The sequence below is a fragment of the Scylla paramamosain genome, chromosome 37 (assembly GCF_035594125.1).
Source record: "Scylla paramamosain isolate STU-SP2022 chromosome 37, ASM3559412v1, whole genome shotgun sequence".
Lineage (NCBI taxonomy): Eukaryota > Metazoa > Arthropoda > Malacostraca > Decapoda > Portunidae > Scylla > Scylla paramamosain.
Genome location: NC_087187.1, coordinates 10,265,001 through 10,287,607, shown reverse-complemented (window position 1 = coordinate 10,287,607; position 22,607 = coordinate 10,265,001). Strand labels below are relative to the sequence as shown.

At 43.0% G+C, this 22,607-nt stretch overlaps 1 protein-coding gene across 1 annotated transcript; it reads left to right on the top strand.

Annotated features, from left to right (window-relative positions):
- The first annotated feature begins 8,562 nt into the window (after nt 1–8,562).
- LOC135091225 (uncharacterized) lies at nt 8,563–9,333 on the top strand. Its single transcript, XM_063988670.1, has one exon. The coding sequence runs from the start codon at nt 8,563–8,565 to the stop codon at nt 9,331–9,333; it is 771 nt and encodes a 256-aa protein (XP_063844740.1).
- Nucleotides 9,334–22,607: the final 13,274 nt, after the last annotated feature.

The window sequence follows — 22,607 nt, the reverse complement described above, 5'->3', positions numbered from 1 at the left end:
AGGACCAGATGAATTTTTATGTTTACCCATAAGGATATTATAAAAAAGAATTGGCCCCAGGACCAAGGAAAACCGCCTAGTGGTACTACGAGGGAAGCGATCGCTGGCCGCTGTGAACTGGGTACCTCGTCCCCATGGGGACTACTCATTTTAAAAAGTAACCCCTCATGATTCGAAAGTCTGTCCACGACGTAGCTAAGACCTCCCCTCACAACGCATGCCAGCCCAGACACCAAGCCATCCAACAGAGAACGACCTCAAAAGGTGGCCTCTCTGGTGAGCGGCACCGTTGACCCGCACTGGCAGCCTAACTCCGAGAACCATTTAGTCTGTTCCCTCACTGGCGACCTTGCTATCATGGGTAACCCTCTTCCCCTAATAAGGACGGAGCACGGGCCGAAGCCCCCTCTCCTCGCTCACCTAAGCCTGGCACCTCATCTACGTTCCATGATATCTAACCGGCCACTAAACTCAGCTTGTGGGAAAAGCCGTTAACTCACCTCCTTCTTAACGTACAGGGCGGGAAACTGGGAAGAAAGAGAGGGGGAAGTAGAGCCGGGCGGGGGGATGATGAGGGTTCGTCCTGCTTGCCTCCACTCTACTCTGATATCCCAGCTGAACTAAACCTCTTATAAAAATTATTGTGGGGCCATTTAGAGAGCTGGGTGAAAACTAATTACATTACAGGAAAGAGTTATCTCTATGCTATACGATCTATTCATTTCAACTTTCAAGAAGCAATGGAAGTGGAAGAAATCGGGTGGGGAAGATCAACTTGTCATCTCTATAAGATTTACTACAAATTCGACGCTAATTCCTAGACCTGTCACTGACGCGTCTCTCCTTGCTCTCTCCCGCTCTCCTTTATCTCTGCTTCCTGCTTTTGTGTTCGTTATTCTTCTTCCCACTATCGCTATTCTCCATCTCGCTGTGCGTATATATATATATATATATATATATATATATATATATATATATATATATATATATATATATATATATATATATATATATATATATATATATATATATATATATAACAGTAACTTACAATCCTATGATTTTTCCATGACCATGCTGTAAAATAAAAAAAAGTTATAAAAATGCACTCAACCTCAAAAATGGTTAGGATATACATTTGCATATGCACATATGTAAATACATAATTATCTTAAGCCTATCTATTTGTCTTGTGATGTCTCATCGTATTCTGTTAATCTTGGTGGTCTGTTTCTTATCTATCAGGTTGTGATAGCTTCTTGTTATTTTAGTATTTTCTTCCATGTTGATATTTTCCTCCTTCCTACTTCCTTTTTCATTTCTTCCTTCTTTTATTCTTGTTTCATTCTCCCTCCTTCCTCGTTGTTTCATCGCTTGGTGTTCCTTGGGTTACAACATAGGCCCTCCTTAATATCGCGCGTGTCAGCAGCTCAGTGACTGTTTACTGGGCTGGGCGTTCTCTTATCCGTGGATGTGGTGAAGGATGTGGGTTTGGAAGGACCGCTCCATGCTTCCGGCACCAAGGGAGCCATAAGTGCTGCCCACGCCCACGAGTACCAGAATGGCTTCAGCAAGTAATGGATGGACGTTCATCGACAACTGGGACCTTTTCTATGGTAGGGACACCTTATACGCCAGGGATGGAGTGCATTTATCGCGCCAGGGTGTTCGTGTTTTGGCCGAAGCACTCGAGCGGGAGGTAACTGCACTCCAGCGCTTTTTTCGTTAGTCGGGAGGGAAGAAGGGATTGTGAGGAGAAGGCGAAGGGCAAATTAATTAAATCTAGAAAGGTAGCTAGCTCAGGGAAGGTGATAAATAGCTTAAGTGTTTACTACACAAACTATAGAAGTATTCTGAATAAAATAGACTTGCTTAGAGGAATAGCGTGTGTAGAGAAATTTGATATCATTGCTTTAACTGAAACTTGGTTAGATATGTCAGGAAAAGTATTTAATCCAGAGGTTAAGAAAGATGGTTATACATTGTTCTATAAAGATAGGGAAAACAGGAGAGGAGGAGGTGTCGCGTTATACGTTAGGGACACATTACAGTGTTGTATTAACAGTAGAATTAAAACAGATAACAAAGCAGAGTCGATATGGGTAGATATTAAGGAAGGATCGCAGTCAGTAGTACTGGGGGTAGTGTACAGACCACCGACTAGTACAAAGGAAATTAACACCTCACTGTGGCAGGAATTAAATAGAGCAGGCAGGTAGGGTCAGGTATGTGTGGTAGGAAATTTTAATTTTAGGAATATTGACTGGAGTCTGATGGTGGGTAACAGTGAAGCAGAAGAATTTCTTAAGGTAATTCAGGATATTTTTTTTTTAAACAGGTAGTCGTAGAACCCACAAGAGGGAATAATATTCTAGATTTAATTCTTACTAACAGGAAGGAAGCAGTCACACAGGTAGAGGTTGGAGGACAGCTAAGTAACAGTGACCATAGGGAAATTAGGTACAATTTAGAATGGGAAGAAACTTTTAGAAGCAAAAAACACTAGTAAAATACCTGACTTTAGGAGAGCAGATTTTGAGGAATTAGAAAAGGTACCTCCAAGGAGTGGACTGGCAACGGATACACAATGAGGTCAGGTCAGGGACGGAGTTCAGAGAGATAAGGCAGGATGAGAGAGGTGAGGTGAGGCGTGAGGGTGTAGGACAAGAGGAGGGAAGATGTGTCTGAAAGGGGCGGAGGAGAGAGGGAGGGGGAGATAGGTGTGAGTATGTTGGACTGTTAGGTCATGCTGAAATGAGAGAGGTGAGGTCGAGGCGAGTAGATGAAGGAGTGGAGAGGATGGTAGGGGCCGAGATGAGGGGATTAGGTGAAGTAAATGTAGATGAATTGTATAAATACTCGTATTCCTTAGATAAAGTTCATACAGGTCAGTTAGCAAATATCCCGTATAGAACTAAAAGATCACAAAAAAATGACCCTAAATGGATGATTGCTAGGTTAAAGCATTATATAGGGCGTAAGGGAAGTATATATAAGAGATTAAGGGCAGGTGAAGAAGTTTTAAGGACAATATAACTAATTAGTTAGAACAGTCAGGAAGTTAACGGGAAAGCTAAAAACAATTATGAATTAAAGGTAGCCAGCCAGGCGAAGACGGACCTCAAGGGATTTTATCAGGTATACAGGACGAAGAATAAGGATAAGGAGGGAGCCGCCGTGGTACAGTGGAACCGCGAATAAGGAGGGAGCCGCCGTGGTACAGTGGAACCGCGCGCGCTTTGGGGGCCAAGTGGTCACCAGGCGCACGGGTTCGAATCCTGGCTACGGTCCGAGGGTAGGAAGGGCATCCACTCGGGGTAACGGTTCCCAAAATGCCAAATCCAAAAAAAAAGTCCTTCATCAGGAGGCACCGTCTCAGCCCTAACAGACTAGGGAAAACTAGACGTAAAAAAAAAAAAAAAAAAAAAAAAAAAAACAGGACGAAGAATAAGGATACTATAGGTCCATTAAAGGCAGCAGATGGGGAGCTGGTTAGTTCTGGGGAGGAGATTAGTAAACTTCTGAATGAGTATTTTTAACTGTCTTCACCCAGGAAAACATGCAGGATAAGCCAGATAGTGAACAGATGTTTAGAGCAGATGAGAATGAGAAGCTGACAGATATTTCCATAACTAGGGAGATAGTGGAACAGGAGATAGATAGGCTAAAAAAGTTCAAGACACCAGGACCAGATGAAATATATCCCAGAGTACTTAAGGAATGCAAAGAGATTATTAGTGAGCCGTTAATTTCTGTCTTTAAGAAATCACTGAAGTCGGGTGAGGTACCAGTAATGTGGAGGCAGGTTAATGTAGTACCCATCTTCAAGAAAGGAGATAAAACTTTAGCGTCTAACTATAGACCTGTCAGCTTAACTTCAGTTGTAGGTAAAATACAGGTAAAATACAGAGTCAATAATAGCGAGGAACATTAGAGAACATTTAGACAAACATAACTTGATAAATCAGTCACAGCATGGGTTCACGAAGGGGAAATCTTGCCTGACAAACTTGTTAAGTTTTTACAGTAAAGTGTACGAAGCAGTAGATAATGGTGATAGTTATGATATCTTATATCTGGACTTTAGTAGAGCATTTGACAAGGTACCCCATCAAAGGCTACTGAGAAAGGTTAGGGCACACGGGATAGATGGGAAGGTGTTAGGCTGGATAGGGTCATGGCTTAGTGGCAGGCGACATAGAGTTGTAATAAACTGCTCGAAATCTGAGAGGGGTCATGTAATTAGTGGGGTGCCAAAGGGATCAGTATTAGGGCCATTGTGATTTCTAATATATATCAATGACTTGGATAGTGGAATTAGTAGTGATGTTAGTAAATTTGCGGATGACACAAAGATAGGTAGATTAATTAGGTCAGAATCGGATGCTATCGCCTTGCAGGCAGATTTAGATAGAATGAATGAATGGACGGATAGATGGCAAATGCAATTTAATATCAATAAATGCAAAGTACTTAGCGTATGTAGAGGAAACCCACACAATAGGTACACATTAGACAACCAAACTCTGGTAGGTACAGGGTACGAAAAAGTTTTAGGAGTTATAGTTAGCTCCGAACTCCGTCTAGGGAAACAATGCATAGAAGCCAGAAACAGGGCAAATAGGGTACTAGGATTAATTTTTAGGAGTGTTAAAAGTAGAAGGCCGGAAGTAATATTAAAGTTATACTTGGCGCTGGTCAGACCTCATCTAGACTACGCTGTCCAGTTCTGGTCCCCACATTACAGGAAAGATATAGGTCTACTAGAATCAGTACAGAGGAGAATGACTAAAAGGATACAGGGGATGAGATGTATTCCTTACTAGGCGGGATTGAAGTTGTTAAATCTACATTCTTTAGAGAGACGTAGGTTAAGAGGGGACCTGATAGAAGTCTTTAAGTGATATAAGGGTTATAACAAGGGGTGTGTAAGCAAAATTCTTAGGATCAGCAACCAGGGTAGAACAAGAAATAACGGGTTCAAGCTTGAAAAATTTAGGTTTAGGAAGGAGATAGGAAAAAATTGGTTCTCAAATAGAGTGGTAGAAGAGTGGAACAGACTCAGTAGTCATGTTGTTAGTGCTAGGACATTAGAGAGCTTTAAGAGAAGATTAGACAGGTTTATGGATGGGGATAATAGATGGAAATAGGTAGGTATATTTCATACAGGGACTGCCACGTGTAAGCCTGGTCGCTTCTTGCAGCTTCCCTTATTTCTTATGTTCTTAAGTATCAACATCCACAACTAATCCGGCAGCCGAGGGACTAAAACTTGTTTTAACGTCTTAAGTTTGTTTTGTTGTTGATTCTACTTGTTTATATCATCAGTTTTAAGAAATGCATTACTGGACAGCTGTCATGAATGAGCATTTTACGATATAAAAAAATATAGTTTTAAAGTGAACAAAAAAAAATAAATAAATAAATAAAATAAAATAATCAAAATGGTTTTAACTCTTATAATTTGATGCGATATCATTGCCAACCTTCAGGCTACTCCAGGGGCACCAACTTGGAGGAACTGGCTGACCCTCCCCCCTCCCCCTTTTTTTTTTTTTTTTCTTTTTCAGGAAGAGAGCTCTAACACTTCGCCGATGCTTAAAGGCCTCTGGTCCTCCATTTGTTATAAGATTGACAATATGTTCATGAAATGTTTTCCTTTTTCAAGAACTAAAAGTACATAATACTTTGTTAAATATAAAAGCATAAATGTTAGGTAAATAAATATGTAAAAAAATCATGACATGAGCAAAATATTGTGCATCATAATTTGCCACGGTTACATCTGCATTTTGAAGTTTTGTATGGATGTCCACTTTTGCAGGTGCACTTGATCAACGGTAAATAGTGCCTACCTGTTTGGGTTAGCTGACGCAGCGGACGAAACATAATCTGCCACTGGTGACTTCACCTCGGTGGACACCGGGGTTCAATCTTTTCAATGAGACCTATGGGAAATGAGACCCGTTTCATGCTGACTCGATGTATTGATTCGATTGGCATCGGACTCGGAATCAAAATCGGTCAAAACGTGTTGGCAGGTCCTTGAGCTTCTGTGAGTCTGCCTGTTACATGTGCAGTGCTGTGCTGGGTTTGATGTTTTGCTTTCACAGTTTGTGCCCTCCCAGAGGTCGTAGTGTGGAGTGCCCGTGTCCTCGCGGTGGCGAGGAGTGTCTGTGTCCTCGCTCTGGGCGGGACGCCGAATGGTGCTTGTCCTCGCGCTGGTGAGGCGCTGTGTGGGGTGTCTGTGTCCTCGCGCTGGCGAGGCATTGGGGTGACTGTGTTCTAGCGCTGGCAGGGCGCTGTGTGGTGTCTGTGTCCTCGTGCTGGCGAGACACTGTGTGGGGTGGCTGTGTCCTCGCTCTGGCGAGACGCCATCGTGAAGTTTATGTGCTTGCTGAGACTAGACACAAGTAGGGTGCAGGGAGTTTATGTGCTTGCAGAGACTAGACACCAGTAGGGTGCAAGGAGCTTATGTGCTTGCAAAGACTAGACACCAGTAGGGTGCAGGGAGTTTATGTGCTTGTAGAGACTAGACACCAGCAGGGTGCAGGGAGTTTATGTGCTTGTAGAGACTAGACACCAGCAGGGTGCAGGGAGTTTATGTGCTTGTAGAGACTAGACACCAGCAGGGTGCAGGGAGTTTATGTGCTTGTAGAGACTAGACACCAGCAGGGTGCAGGGAGTTTATGTGCTTGCGAGGACAAAACACCAAACTGGCCTCGATCAATGAGGAAGGAAATACCAATCGGACCTCGTGTCCTAGCTCTGGCGAGACGCCATCGTGAAGTTTATGTGCTTGCAGAGACTAGACACCAGCAGGGTGCAGGGAGTCTATGTGCTTACAGAGACTAGACGCCAGTAGGGTGCAGGGAGTTTATGTGCTTGCAGAAACTAGACACCAGTAGGGTGCAGGGAGCTTATGTGCTTGTAGAGACTAGACACCAGCAAGGTACAGGGAGCTTATGTGCTTGTAGAGACTAGACACCAGCAAGGTACAGGGAGCTTATGTGCTTGCGAGGACAAAACACCAAACTGGCCTCGATCAACGAGGAAGGAAATACCAATCGGACCTCGATCAGCGAGGACTGAAACAACAATACTGTTGCCCAAGGAAATCAAGATCGGAAGGTAGGAGAGAGGACCTTTGGCCACTGATGAGTGGATTGCTGCATCATTCCTTATGAACTGGTGGGAGCAGGCGTGGAGCTGAGGATATAAAATACACTCTTGGCCAAAGATAAGGATGGACCTGTCATAACGAGACATATAGGCGGGGCTGGAGACATGTTCGAAGCCTTTCTGGCCACTTCTTAGTGACCACTGTGTACTTGAAGACATCACCAGTCAATTGTGCACATAATGGTGCATCGGCAGTGACGAGAGTGACTATGTTACGGAGTTTCCCCCGGAGCTTGCACTGTAACGTAAATGTCGGGGTTTTTTACACACATTAACGCAGTCGCTCTTCTACCACGTGTCTGTCTCGTTCAGATACTGATCACGTTGTATTGTCAATTAGCTGATCAGGTTAAGAGACTTATCTGTTAAAGAGAAAGGGTTTTAGAAGGGCTTTAAGACTGCTCCAGCTGTAGGGGTGTCCTTGAGTTAGCTGACACGCATGACGCTACAAAACGGGCCTCGGTTAGCGAGGACAGAAGCACAAAACAGGCCTCGGGCAGCGAGGACAGAAATACAAAACGGACCTCGGTTAGCGAGGACAGAAGCACAAAACGGGCCTCGGTTAGCGAGGACAGAAGCACAAAACGGGCCTCGGGCAGCGAGGGCAGAAATACAAAACGGGCCTCGGTTAGCGAGGACAGGAGCAGAAAGTGGGCCTCGGTTAGCGAGGACAGGAGCAGAAAACGGGCCTCGGTTAGCGAGGACAGAAGCACAAAACGGGCCTCGGTTAGCAAGGACAGAAGCACAAAACGGGCCTCGGGCAGCGAGGGCAGAAATACAAAACGGGCCTCGGTTAGCGAGGACAGGAGCAGAAAACGGGCCTCGGTTAGCGAGGACAGGAGCAGAAAACGGGCCTCGGTTAGCGAGGACAGAAGCACAAAACGGGCCTCGGGCAGCGAGGACATAAATACAAAACGGGCCTCTGTTAGCGAGGACAGAAGCACAAACGGGCCTCGGACAGCGAGGACAGAAATTACAAAACGTGCCTCGATCAGCGAGGACAGCGACACCGGATTGGCCTCGATCAGCGAGGACGGAAACGCAAAACGGGCCTTGGGTAGCGAGGGCAGAAATGGAAACGGGTCTCGGTTAGCAAGGACAGAAACACTAAACGGGCCTCGGACAGCGAGGACAGAAATGCAAATTGTGCCTCGATCAGCGAGGACAGCAACACCGGATTGGCCTCGAGTAGCGAGGACAAACACAAAGTGGGCCTCGGGTAGCGAAGACAGAAATACAAAACGGGCCTCGGTCAGCGAGGACAGAAACAGTAAACATACCGCATCCGGTGAGGAAATTGACACCAAACGGACCCCGATCAGCGAGTACGGAAGCACATCCTCTAGTGAGGACGTAGAGAGCGAATATACCACATCTAGCATGGACGGAACCTCAGGACACAAGAAGAAACCGAGGGCTAGGAGCATCAAACGGGCCTTGATCAGCGAGGATAGAAACACTAAATGGGCTTCAACAAGTGAAGGCAGACATGGAGATGGGTCCTCGAGTGACGAGGCTCAGTCGCCGAACAAGAGTAAAAGGCGTGCTAAACGCTTAAGAACAAGTAGTGAACACAGAGAGCACCACAGCAAATCAACAGGTCGGAAACACGCCCAGGAGGGGCATGGCTCTAGTGATGTCCTGCTTGAGACGGTACGGCTGATGCATGCTGAACTACCCAAGCTCCAGGCAGGGAGCGTCAAGAATTACTGGACCTTTCAGAAGCAGTTCCAGCAGTTCTATCTTTACTCATCAGCCTCAGATACAGAGAAGCTCAACCGACTCTTCACCAGCTGTTCCAAGGAGGTACAAGACATGATAGAGCACTGCATGGCTCTACCAGCAGGTCGGGGCCTCAAGGTGGCTCTAAGGATCCTGGATGAAAGGTTCGGTGATGAGAGGATGTATATGAACCAAACAAGGGAAGCTGTGATGGGAGGGCTCACCATTGGGGAAAACGACTTTCAAGCCCTCTCCACCTTGTGTGGCCGATTGACTTCTTACATCTCCTTCACTGAGAATCTTGGCAAACTGCATGAGGTTGATAACACCCCAACAATGAGGGATATTCTGCTGAGACTCGATGAACCATGCAAGCTCAATGGACTGCCCGATGGACTGGGAAAAGAAGCAAATGCACCCAACACATAAAGGATTTGCTCCATTTCCTGGAGAATGAAACGAAGAGAGTGGAGAACGCAATGATGTTGAAGGAACAACACGGCATAAAAATGAAAGCGCTATGTGGAGTGAAACGGGAGACCCAACAAGTGACGACGTCCAAGGGAGTGCTGCCGTAGCTAACATGAAGTGTGAACCAAAACCCTGCATTAGGCAGCAGATGCGAGAGGCATCCCTGACCACGCATGCTGAGCCTCGCGCAGGGCATGGGAGGAGTATAGTGAAAGGTGACAGATGCCGCCTCTGTTGTGACAGTCATAGTCTCCCCACCTGTTCAACGTTCCGACTCCTGCCTGTGGAGCATCGCAAGCTAGTTGTAATGGCCCAGGGAAGATGCTTCATTTGTCTCAGAGACTCTCATATGGCAAAGGATTGCAGGGCTCAGTCTTGTGACATAAATGGTTGCGATGGAAGACATTCCCGGTGGCTCCATGGACCAGCTCCTGTGGACCGGCCCAGGGGAAGCAAACAACATGGAGAATGACTAGGGCAAGGGATTTGAATTGCACTTATAACAGAAAGCAGAGCGAAGGTGGCTTTGCCTATCGTGCCGGTGGTCCTCACATCTGATAAGAATAACAAATTGAAAGTGACTGTTTACGCACTCCTGGACTCCGGCAGTACTCGCACCTTCTGCTCAAGGAAGATGGCACAACGACTGGGGTTACAGGAGATTAGAGGAAGGATGATAATCTCTACCCTGCTGCGGACAGAGCAGCGGGAATCCACCTATGTTACACTTATGATCGCAGGACTACACGCTAGGAGAATGGCTCCCTATGGGAGTGACAGGGTTCAGTGTCATAGTGTCCTTTCCTGGTGGTCTAACGAACACGAGAGCTGAGCCCCCTTTGGCTGCTCACTGGCCTCATTTGAGAAGCTTGATGCCTTTAGAGAGACACGGGAAACATGAGGAACAGCTGACAGTGGAGCTATTGATCGGACAAGCGCCCAACGGCGATGACACCGTTGAAAATCCAGAGAGGCCGAGATGGAGACCCATTTGCAATCAGGACAATGTTAGGGTGGGCGATAAATGGTCCCTTAAAGCTGGCATAACAAAGAACTACGAGTTTCAGTACCTTTGTGGAAGAGGTGGCAACAGTTGGTCTCCACGATCCATTGTCGGTGGAGATGATGAGATGATTCTGGGACACTGAGGATTCACAGCCCAAGAATTTCTAGCAGGAGGAAGATGGAAGAGTGGGCCCAACTTCCTGTACCTAGTGGAACACTCCTGGCCCCCACTGTTGAGTCACAGGAGTGACCTAGAAGGGGATCCCGAGGTCAAGAAGGAGGTCACTTCTCTAGCAGTAGAAACACAAGAAGTCAGCATAGTGGATAAGCTCTTCTTACGATACTCATCCTGGTACACCCTGCGGAGGACGGTAGCATGGCTCTGCAGGTTCACGGACTGGATCATGAATGGCCGCCCAACCTTTCAAGATCTCAGCTTACTGTACCTGAGTTCCAGGCAGCTCAAACTGCTGTTGTCCGCTACGTCCAGCGGATTCATTTCAAGGATGCCATTCAAGCCCTCTTCACACTCTCACGATGCGTCAACGTCAGATTGTCCCTTCTCGGAATCTTCGGGTGAGTGATCTGGTCCTTGTCATTGACCCACATCTTCCAAGGACAAGGAACCAGTGGCGCCTTGGGCGGGTCACGCAGACATTCCCTGGCACGGCCAGTCTGGCCCGTAAGGTCCGCCTCCACACTGGCTCCGGGGAACTTCTTTCTTCCTATCGTCAAACTCTGCCTCCTGGAGGGTGATGCCATGGCTCCCTCTCCACCGCCTTGCATTTCTTAATATGTGGGGCGTTACCTTCTGGTTGTTTGCGATGCTCCGCGTGCAAACAAAGGGGGAGTGTAGTCGCCAGCTGTGTCGCCTCACAAGGTCCTGTGAGGCTGGTGGCGAGAGACTAATACGAAGCATGTGTAACACTAAGGAAAGAGTAGAAACTAAGGAAACTGCATTCATTATAGTAGTTAATTGCAGTAGTGAAGTTGTGTGGGAGGAACTAGCTTAGCTGTAGAGAGGTAGTGAGGTCTCTCTGTAGGGGTTGTGTTTACTGCGTAAACACAACCCCTACAGAGAGACCTCTGTAGAGGGACGGGTCACCCGGGGTCGCATATCTGGCCCAGTGGCCTCAGAAGGGGGCAGATTGTGTCCACGCTTCAGGGAGAGAGGTGTCGTGACTCTCTCTTCTTTCTCCATAAACCCTAGACCCTCAAATGCCGACCCTCATAGTCGTAAGTGTTGCATTCTGGTTAGGTTAAAGTACACTGAATATTGAATATTATATGTATTGCATTTGTGTCTCTATTGTTCTGACAGCTTGTTAAGGCGTAAACCATCATGTATTTGGTTATTATATTGCTCTTTGTTATGAAAGAATGTTACTTCTTTATGATGCTTATGTGCCTTACGTGCATGCGGACGTTTTCTCGTATTTCAATACTCGTGCTGATGTCAAATTAATTGTCACTACAAGTTAACCGCATTAAAGGAAGTTAACGACTGGGTCGTTTGTCATCCTGATCCCTTATAGATGTGACGGCGTCTACAGTGTTGGTGCCTTAGATTGTGAGTGTCAGTTCATTGCGTGCACGTTAGTTTGTGAGAATGTCAGGCTCACTGAAAGGAATAATTATGTTGTCACCATATCATATAAATATTAAGGAATTGCTTGCATTACCATATTCTGAAACTATACCTTACTGATTTTACATCACACATGGGTATACTGCAAGCATTACATGCCTGTGGAGAGCGTCGCCTGGGCTGCCCGCCGTCAATCAGTGCTGATATAGTGACGTGCTTTTCAGGTGTTACCAGCAATTCGTAAGGTCGTCCGAAGGCGCAATAGGTGAACCCTCCTGTAGGTGGCACAAGGGCAAACGTAAACTGCTCACTAAAAGTTGTGAGACCAGGCGGTCTTAAAACGTAAATACTGATTATATTGGTAAATCGCATCTTAGCAGCTTAGCAGCTTGAAGTTCTTGCGACCTGTGAGTCAGGGGAGGTTAGTCGTGACATTAGGTTTAATTTGGAAGTCTCTAAACAGTTTGCAGTAAGAAGACTGTCACAAGGTAGGCAAATGTTACGAAACGCTTTGGAGACTTATTACGTGGCAGTTCGGAGGTTGTATGCCGGCTAGGGGAGTGATTTTTTTATATTTTTTTATGAAGGAGGGACACTGGCTAAGGGCAACAAAAGTCCAATAAAAAAAAAAAAAAATCCACAGGGAAGAAAGTCCCAGAAAGGCTCCAAAGCGGTAGTCAAAAATTGAAGGTTAGTCCAAAATTGAAGGATAAGTGTCTTAAAACCTCACTCTTGAAGGAATTCAGGTCATAGGAATGTGGAAATACAGAAGCAGGCAGGGAGTGCCAGAGTTTACCAGAGAAATGGATGAATGATTGAGAATACTGGTTAACTCTTGCATTAGAGAAGAGGACAGAACAAGGGTGAGAGAAAGAAGAAAGTCTTGTGCTGCGAGGCTGGGGGAGGAGAGGAGGCATGCAGTTAGCAAGATCAGAAGAGCAGTTAGCATGAAAATAGCGGTAGAAGACAGCTAGAGATGCAACATTGCGGCTATGAGAGAGAGGCTGAAGACAGTCAGTTATGGGAGAGGAGTTGATGAGAGGAAAAGCTTTTGATTCCACACTGTCTAGAAGAGCGGTATGAGTGGAACCCACTCCCCCGCCAGACATGAGAAGCATACTCCATACATGGACGGATAAGGCCCTTGTACAGAGTTAGCAGCTGGGGGAGTGAGAAAAACTATCGGAGGCGTTTCAGAACACCTTACTTCATAGAAGCTGTTTTAGCTAGAGATGAAATGTGAAGTTTCCAGTTCAAATTATAAGTAAAGGACAGACCGAGGATGTTCAGTGTAGAAGAGGGGGACAGTTGAGTGTCATTGAAGAAGAGAGGATAGTTGTCTGGAAGGTTGTGTCGAGTTGATAGATGGAGGAATTGAGTTTTGAGGCATTGAACAATACCAAGTTTGCTCTGCCCCAATCAGAAATTTTAGAAGGTTCAGAAGTCAGGCATTTTGTGGCTTCCCTGCATGAAATGTTTACTTCCTGAAGTGTTTGGGCCTTGTTCATGAGAAGTTTCCTTACCTCTTGTAAGAAAAGAAAAAATGGCAATAAACACTTGTCAAACTAATGGAAACCACATCAGTATTTCCAAAAAAAAAAAAAAAAAGAGTTTCATCAAGAAATTAAGGAAATGGGGCTTACCAAAAATAAATAAACTCCTAATAGTGTCAGGTATATATGGCATCCATGCATTGGGGTCTCTACCCGGCTTAGCTCGTAGCCTACGTTGTGATTCACGCACCTGTGTAATAATTGACGTTGTGGATGGAAGTGAAGAGGCAGGCAGCCAGACCCTCTTGCTCCATGTGGTGACGCAGGCGATTCACTCGTCCCTCCACCTCCTCGGCGCTGAACAGTCCTGGGCTTTGCTGTTGGGAGTGTAAGGGCATGGCAAACTTAACAAACGAGAGAGAATATTTGTGGATGTTAGGTTTTCATTGCTGCAAGGTAACGATTGTGCCTCATTTTCATGGTTTTAGGGATTCAGTTCCTAGCCACTTATTACGATGGCTAACTGAGAGATTGTCTTGGACAACAAAACAACGTACAGTGGTACCTTCACTTACGAGTGCCCCAACTTACGATTTTTTTGAGATACGAGCTGCTGCTTGGACGATTTTTTGCTCTGAGTTGTAAGCCGAAATCTGAGATACCAGCGAGCGTCAGATAATCAGCAGCTAGTCGCCACTTGGCACAGCGAGCGCCACAACAATTGCCCAGCATTCCTCATCTCAATTCGTTCGCTTCACTTACGTGTTTTTATAACAACATTTGTTATTTATAAGTAGATTTTTCATTCATTAAACGCTCGATATAACGAATATATATGAAGAGAGAGAGAGAGAGAGAGAGAGAGAGAGAGAGAGAGAGAGAGAGAGAGAGAGAGAGAGAGAGAGAGAGATGAATTGTGGCTGTGTGACGGCCAGTGGGTGACTTTGACAGTGGTCGGTGGCGCAGTGCTCTCTCTCTCTCTCTCTCTCTCTCTCTCTCTCTCTCTCTCTCTCTCTCAGATAAGTTAACAGACACACACACACACACACACAGAGAGAGAGAGAGAGAGAGAGAGAGAGAGAAATGGGAGGAGGGGGGAGTGCTTCGTCATCGGCCATTGTCAAGGTCACTCACTGGTTGTCACAACTACAATTCACCTCTCAAACTGTGTCAGCCAACCCTCCCGTGTTTTAAGACCTAGGATATCCCTAAAATAAAGCAAGCATTCGATAATTTTAAAATGTGCCGTAATTTGCGAACTTTTCGTAAAATAAAACGAGTGTTCAATAGCTTCAGAGGGGTCGTTATACACGAAGTTCAGTAAACATAGGTTCACTGTATAGACAGTTTACTATATTCAAAAACGTGTAACAAAGAAATCGGGATGGTTCTTCAGGGGCTGGAGTGGATTAATGACATTTCAGTTCATTTTAATGGTGAAAATTTACTTTGACATAAGAACAAATTAAAGTTACGAGCTCTGTTACGGAACGAATTAAACTCTAAAGTTAAGGTACCACTTTATTCTTAAAGGTGCTCCGATGAAGGTAGAGTGGAGGGACACTGACGATCGCTACAATATAATGAGTGGTTATGAGAAAGATGTGGGAAAACAGGGACGTTAGCACGATGCATGGGTTGGCCACACCTTTATTGGGTCCCTACGATGTATATCACTGATGTATCACAAGAATGTACATGCAAAATTCTCTCTCTCTCTCTCTCTCTCTCTCTCCTTTATTCCGTTGGGCATTCGCATCGTGGCGGTATCTCTGAAGGTATCCACATCATTGCTGGACACGCACCTGCTACACCTCTGCCACGCCGCTGCCGTCGCCGCTACAACGCCGCGAGCACGCTCGCTCACCCCCGAACATCTGCTCACGCATTTTTTCTTAAAGCGCGAGGAAGATGGTCTTGAAGCAATCTCTCTCTCTCTCTCTCTCTCTCTCTCTCTCTCTCTCTCTCTCTCTCTCTCTCTCTCTCGTTGTAGGTTACAGCCTGTCTTGAGAATAATTCATCTCTACCTTTCCTGGATGTTTTAATCACCCGTTATGGCAACAAGCTGTCCACATCAGTGTATCGTAAACCAACGTTTACGGGTCTTGGTATAAAATATGTATCTTTAATTTTACAGCTGTTTAATGTTTATAGTGTGTCCTCAAATTGGGCTAACTTTGATAAAGAAATTAAGTTTCTCAAGTAGTTTTTCCATGATAACGGTTTTCCTATGAACGTTATAGAAGATACAATATTTAAGTTCTTAACAAATAAATTTAGTTTTCAAACTTCTCCACCTATGCAAGAGGTAACAAATAAACATTTTGTTAAGTTGCCCTTTTATGGACATTTAAGCTATTCGATTAGGAAATAACTGGGACAGTTGCTTAAAACTCACCTCCCTGACTACAATTCATATTTATTTTTACAAATTCGTTAACAAATCCTTCAAATACAAAGATGTCATCCTCACTTGTCTTACCTCTAATGTGATTTATGATTTCATGTATTCTGTCTGTAAAGTTCGATATATTGGTGAGATTAGACGTAACCTTATGCATAGAATTGCTGAACATAAAGGTATTTCTTCCCGAACTAATAATAATCTAGCTGTTCCATCGTTTTCAGCAATACGTTCCCATTCACATGAACATGATCATCCCTTTTGTGACAAAGATTTCAGAATACTACACAAAACAGAGTCCAATATTGCAAGCGCCATCCGACGCTTATTAATGTATTGTACTGGAGGTGACTGAAACGAGCTGTGAAGTACGCGCTCTTTGGATTCAGAAGCGGTCAAACCTGCGAATTCACTAATACTGAGAGTAACACAAAGGAGTATATCATAGGAAACACAGGTATTGCAGTACATCATTGTCGTGACATTTCACGTCGTCAATTCCGTACAATATATAAATCAATACAGAGTTACCTACACTTTAGTGGGTTCGGTCGGTTCTACAGATGAACACCATCAGCACAAACACAGCAAATCGCCCTCTCGTCTGCGTGATCTGATGTACGTCATTATGTTAACGTTAAGTGTACTTATATTAACACATATATCTCTAAATCCTCACAATTTAAGTATCTAATCACTAAAAGTCACATTAATTATATTGACACACATCATCAAATCCTCATGGTTACATAAATATCATCCTCATGGTTATATAAATATCCTAATACTATGATGAATACATACACAGTGCGGAACAGGCGTCCTCTTGGTTGTATGCAAGGATTACACTTGAAGATTTACGTCCTCTTGGTTGTATGCAAGGATTACACTTGGAGATTTACCGGGATGAGGAACACTTGGGGGATTTACCGGGATGAGGAACACTTGGGGATTTACCGGGATGAGGAACATGGTCGTATGCAAGGGGATTTACCGGGATGAGGAACACTCGGGGATTTACCGGGATTCTCCGCGCCTCCCAAGACACGTCTAACGTGTAGGCGTGACTGTCGTGAAGTGGCTTTGAAGACGCTGCTGGGCCCCTACGGCATATGATGTTCATTATGCTGCAGGTTTGTTATCAGCGCTCACGTCATAACAACCGAACCATCGATGAGAGAAATAGCTGAGAGGGCAAGTTCAACGCGTCCCTTCGGTCCTACGTTTCCCTCTCACTCTGTTGTGCTGGCACGTGGGTGCGCCCTACACTCCATACACTACTCATGTATAACAACCAGTCACTACAAATAATATAACGCTAACAAAGAAAACATAAAATGTCACGTTACAATGTATCTCTAGCCGTCGTGTAAGTTGTGCGTATACGGCGGCTACAAATATGGACACAAAATTATTAGAGGCTATATTTAATAAGCACATAGATTCAGAATTGAATGATAACCTGCATATTGTAAGCTAATGTTTCAGAGTTCCGTTCCGATGCCATTATCATAAAGTTAGGAACCCAACTATTTCAGTCCCTCTCTCACTGCCATACAGGCAAGGTGTGTTTGGATACTTATTTTTTCCTGTTGATTCAGTTTGTAATCTTGGTGTTTGTGGTATTTTGTTTTTGTGTGCAGTGCCACTGGATGTGAATTTTATACAAGTTTTACTTAGTGTTTTATTGTTTTTTTAGTCTAAAGATGCCTGCAGAAAGAGGCAAAACGTAGCAATTGACAAAAAAATAAAGTTGAAAAAAAACTTCGGAGTTTCCCTGCAAAACAAGCTATCAAGAAGACCTTTACAGCATATATATATATATATATATATATATATATATATATATATATATATATATATATATATATATATATATATATATATATATATATATATATATATATATATATATATATCTCCCTGTTAATGTTGTCTCAATGTTAACATCGAGCCTCAGTACCATCTTACACCATCGCCTTGCTCTACTTCCCATCTTTACCACAATTAACTATTTCCTTCCTTTATATGTCCTTATGGCTTCTGCGATTATGCCTTCTGGCGGTAACAACATATATATATATATATATATATATATATATATATATATATATATATATATATATATATATATATATATATATATATATATATATATATATATATATATATATATATATATATATATATATATATATATATATATATATATATATATATATATATATATATATATATATATATATATATATATATATATATATATTGTTACCGCCAGAAGGCATAATCGCAGAAGCCATAAGGACATATAAAGGAAGGAAATAGTTAATTGTGGTAAAGATGGGAAGTAGAGCAAGGCGATGGTGTAAGATGGTACTGAGGCTCGATGTTAACATTGAGACAACATTAACAGGGAGATAAGACATAGGGGAGATGAATAACTGTGCTGACTCAAGGGGCCTCCGAGGTTGACCTCTGTCCCTATGACTTGGCAGAGTAGAGGGGTGCTTTATCCCTTTGGTTAGGCCGAGAGGCAGAGGGAAGCTTGCTGTTGTGAGGAGAAGACCTGTACTCTCGTTACTGGTAGAGCGGTGTGGAAAAAGGACGGCAAAGTACCCAGGATTGTTCCTTAGACCCCGAATATGTAAGTTGAAGACACAACATTGTTCTATAGGCTTCGATGTTGAGACACTATATATGTTGTGAACCGTAAGGAATTTAATTGTTGCTGTAATTATATGTGTATTGACTAATATTTGTACTTACGATCCCGAAATCGTTCTTGTCAGGTTTGAACGTAACTGAATAAACTAACGAGTCAATGGAACGGATCTAGTTCCTATCCACTTGTCGCATTGTGGCGGCAAAAGAGCATGTTATGGACAACCAAAAACTAAATCTATGTCAGAAGCTAGAGTAAAAGTGTGAACGGAAAAGGTTGACAGGAGAGGAGCAACAAATACGCTTCCACTAGCCGCACTATCCCTGACGACAGAGGAATTTACTGAGAATGTGAAGCGTGCTCATCTGCAGACGTACATTTGTAAGAATGCACTTCAGTTTCATCCACAAAAACAAGACGCCTCTAACTATGGATGGATAAAAGACGACAAAACAAAGTTACTGCTGCCAAAAAAGTTACTGCTGCAAATGTAAAAGTTGTACCAGAGAGGATTCTGAATGAGAAAATTTGAATAGGCAATGTGAGTGTGTGTGTGTGTGTATGTGTGTGTGTGTTTTTTTTTTTATTTATATATATATATATATATATATATATATATATATATATATATATATATATATATATATATATATATATATATATATATATATATATATATATATATATATATATATATATATATATATATATATATATATATATATATATATATATATATATATCTTTTTTTTTTATGTAGGAAGGACACTGGCCAAGGGCAACAAAAATCCAATAAAAAAAATGCCCACTGAAATGCCAGTCCCACAAAAGGGTCAAAGCAGTGGTCAAAAATTCATGAATAAGTGTCTTGAAACCTCCCTCTTGAAGGAATTCAAGTCATAGGAAGGTGGAAATACAGAAGCAGGCAGGGAGTTCCAGAGTTTACCAGAGAAAGGGATGAATGATTGAGAATACTGGTTAACTCTTGCGTTAGAGAAGTGGACAGAATAGGGGTGAGAGAAAGAAGAAAGTCTTGTGCAGCGAGGCCGCGGAAGGAGGGGAGGCATGCAGTTAGCAAGATCAGAAGAGCAGTTAGCATGAAAATAGCAGTAAAAGACAGCTAGATATGCAACATTGCGGCGGTGAGAGAGAGGCTAAAGACAGTCAGTTAGAGAGGAGTTGATGAGACGAAAAGCTTTTGATTCCACCCTGTCTAGAAGAGCAGTATGAGTGGAACCCCCCCAGACATGTGAAGCATACTCCATACATGGACGGATAAGGCCCTTGTACAGAGTTAGCAGCTGGGGGGGTGAGAAAAACTGGCTTAGACGTCTCAGAACGCCTAACTTCATAAAAGCTGTTTTAGCTAGAGATGAGATGTGAAGTTTCCAGTTCAGATTATAAGTAAAGGACAGACCGAGGATGTTCAGTGTAAAAGAAGGGGACAGTTGAGTGTCATTGAAGAAGAGGGGATAGTTGTCTGGAAGGTTGTGTCGAGTTGATAGATAGAGGAATTGAGTTTTTGAGGCATTGAACAATACCAAGTTTGCTCTGCCCCAATCAGAAATTTTAGAAAGATCAGAAGTCAAGCGTTCTGTGGCTTCCCTGCGTGATATGTTTACCTCCTGAAGGGTTGGACGTCTATGAAAAGACGTGGAAAAGTGCAGGGTGGTATCATCAGCGTAGGAGTGGATAGGACAAGAAGTTTGTTTTAGAAAATCATTAATGAATAATAAGAAGAGAGTGGGTGTCAGGATAGAACCTTGAGGAACACCACTGTTAATAGATTTAGGAGAAGAACAGTGACTGTCTACCACAGCAGCAATAGAACGGTCAGAAAGGAAACTTGAGATGAAGTTACAGAGAGAAGGATAGAAACAGTAGGAGGGTAGTTTGGAAATCAAAGCTTTGTGCCAGACTCTATCAAAAGCTTTTCATATGTCCAAGGCAACAGCAAAAGTTTCACCAATATATATATATATATATATATATATATATATATATATATATATATATATATATATATATATATATATATATATATATATATATATATATATATATATATATATATATATATATATATATATATATATATATATATATATATATATATATATATATATATATATATATATATATATATATATATATATATATATATATATATATATATATATATATATATATATATATATATATATATATATATATACACACACACACACACACACACACACACACACACACACACACACACATGTATGTATGTAGGAAATAACAGTATGGTTATTTGCGAACCAATATCTTCCTCTTTTTTAAACCGAAATTTTTCAAGCTTTAACCTGTTATTTCTTATTGTGTCCTGATTCCTGATCCTAAGAATTTTGCTTACGTCCCCCTTGTTATAACCCCTTTACCACTTATATACTTTTATCAGGTTCCCTCCTAACCTACGTCTCTCTAAAGAATGTAAATTTAACAGCTTCGGTCTCGCCTCGCAAGAAATACTCCTCATCCCTGTATCATTTTAGTCATTCTCCTTGGTACTGATTCTAGTAGACCTACATCCTTGTAATATGGGGACCAGAAGTGCACAGCGTAGTCTAGATGAGGTCTGACCAGCGCCAAATACAACTTTAATATTACTTCGTGCCTTCTACTTTTAACACTCCTAAAAAATTAATCCCAGTACCCTATTTCCCCTGTTTCTAGCCTCTATGCATTGCTTTCTTAGACGAAGTTCAGAGTTAACTATAGCTCCTAAATCCTTTTCGTACTCTAAACCTACCAGAGCTTCGTTGTTTATTGTGTAGCTACTGTTTTTTTTTTTTTTTTATGTAGGAAGGACACTGGCCAAGGGCAACACAAATCTAATAAAAAAATGCCCACTAAAATGCCAGTCCCATAAAAGGGTCAAAGCAGTGGTCAAAAATTGATGAATAAGTGTCTTGAAACCTCCCTCTTGAAGGAATTCAAGTCATAGGAAGGTGGAAATACAGAAGCAGGCAGGGAGTTCCAGAGTTTACCAGGGAAAGGGATGAATGATTGAGAATACAGGTTAACTCTTGCGTTAGAGAGGTGGACAGAATAGGGGTGAGAGAAAGAAGAAAGCCTTGTGCAGTGAGGCCGCGGAAGGAGGGGAGGCATGCAGTTAGCAAGATCAGAAGAGCAGTTAGCATGAAAATAGCGGTAAAAGACAGCTAGATATGCAACACTGCGGCGGTGAGAGAGGAGTTAATGAGACGAAAAGCTTTTGATTCCACCCTGTCTAGAAGAGCAGTATGAGTGGAACCCCCCAGACATGTGAAGCATACTCCATACATGGACGGATAAGGCCCTTGTACAGAGTTAGCAGCTGGGTGGGTGAGAAAAACTGGCTGAGACGTCTCAGAACACCTAACTTCATAGAAGCTGTTTTAGCTAGAGATGAGATGTGAAGTTTCCAGTTCATATTATAAGTAAAGGACAGACCAAGGATGTTCAGTGTAGAAGAGGGGGACAGTTGAGTGTCACTGAAGAAGAGGGGATAGTTGTCTGGAAGGTTGTATCGAGTTGATAGATGGAGGAATTGAGTTTTTGAGGCATTGAACAATACCAAGTTTGCTCTGCCCCAATCAGAAATTTTAGAAAGATCAGAAGTCAGGCGTTCTGTGGGTTCCCTGCGTGATATGTTTACCTCCTGAAGGGTTGGATGTCTATGAAAAGACGTGGAAAAGTGCAGGTTGGTATCATCAGCGTAGGAGTGGATAGGACAAGAAGTTTGGTTTAGAAGATCATTAATGAATAATAAGAAGAGAGTGGGTGACATGACAGAACCCTGAGGAACACCACTGTTGATAGATTTAGGAGAAGAACAGTGACCGTCTACCACAGCAGCAATAGAACGGTCAGAAAGGAAACTTGAGATGAAGTTACAGAGAGAAGGATAGAAACCGTAGGAGGGTAGTTTGGAAATCAAAGCTTTGTGCCAGACTCTATCAAAAGCTTTTGATATGTCCAAGGCAACAGCAAAAGTTTCACCAAAATCTCTAAAAGAGGATGACCAAGACTCAGTAAGGAAAGCCAGAAGATCACCAG

Excerpts from the sequence above, each read along its gene's own strand:
- LOC135091225 (XM_063988670.1), top strand. The coding sequence starts at position 8,563 with ATGGACGGAACCTCAGGACACAAGAAGAAACCGAGGGCTAGGAGCATC.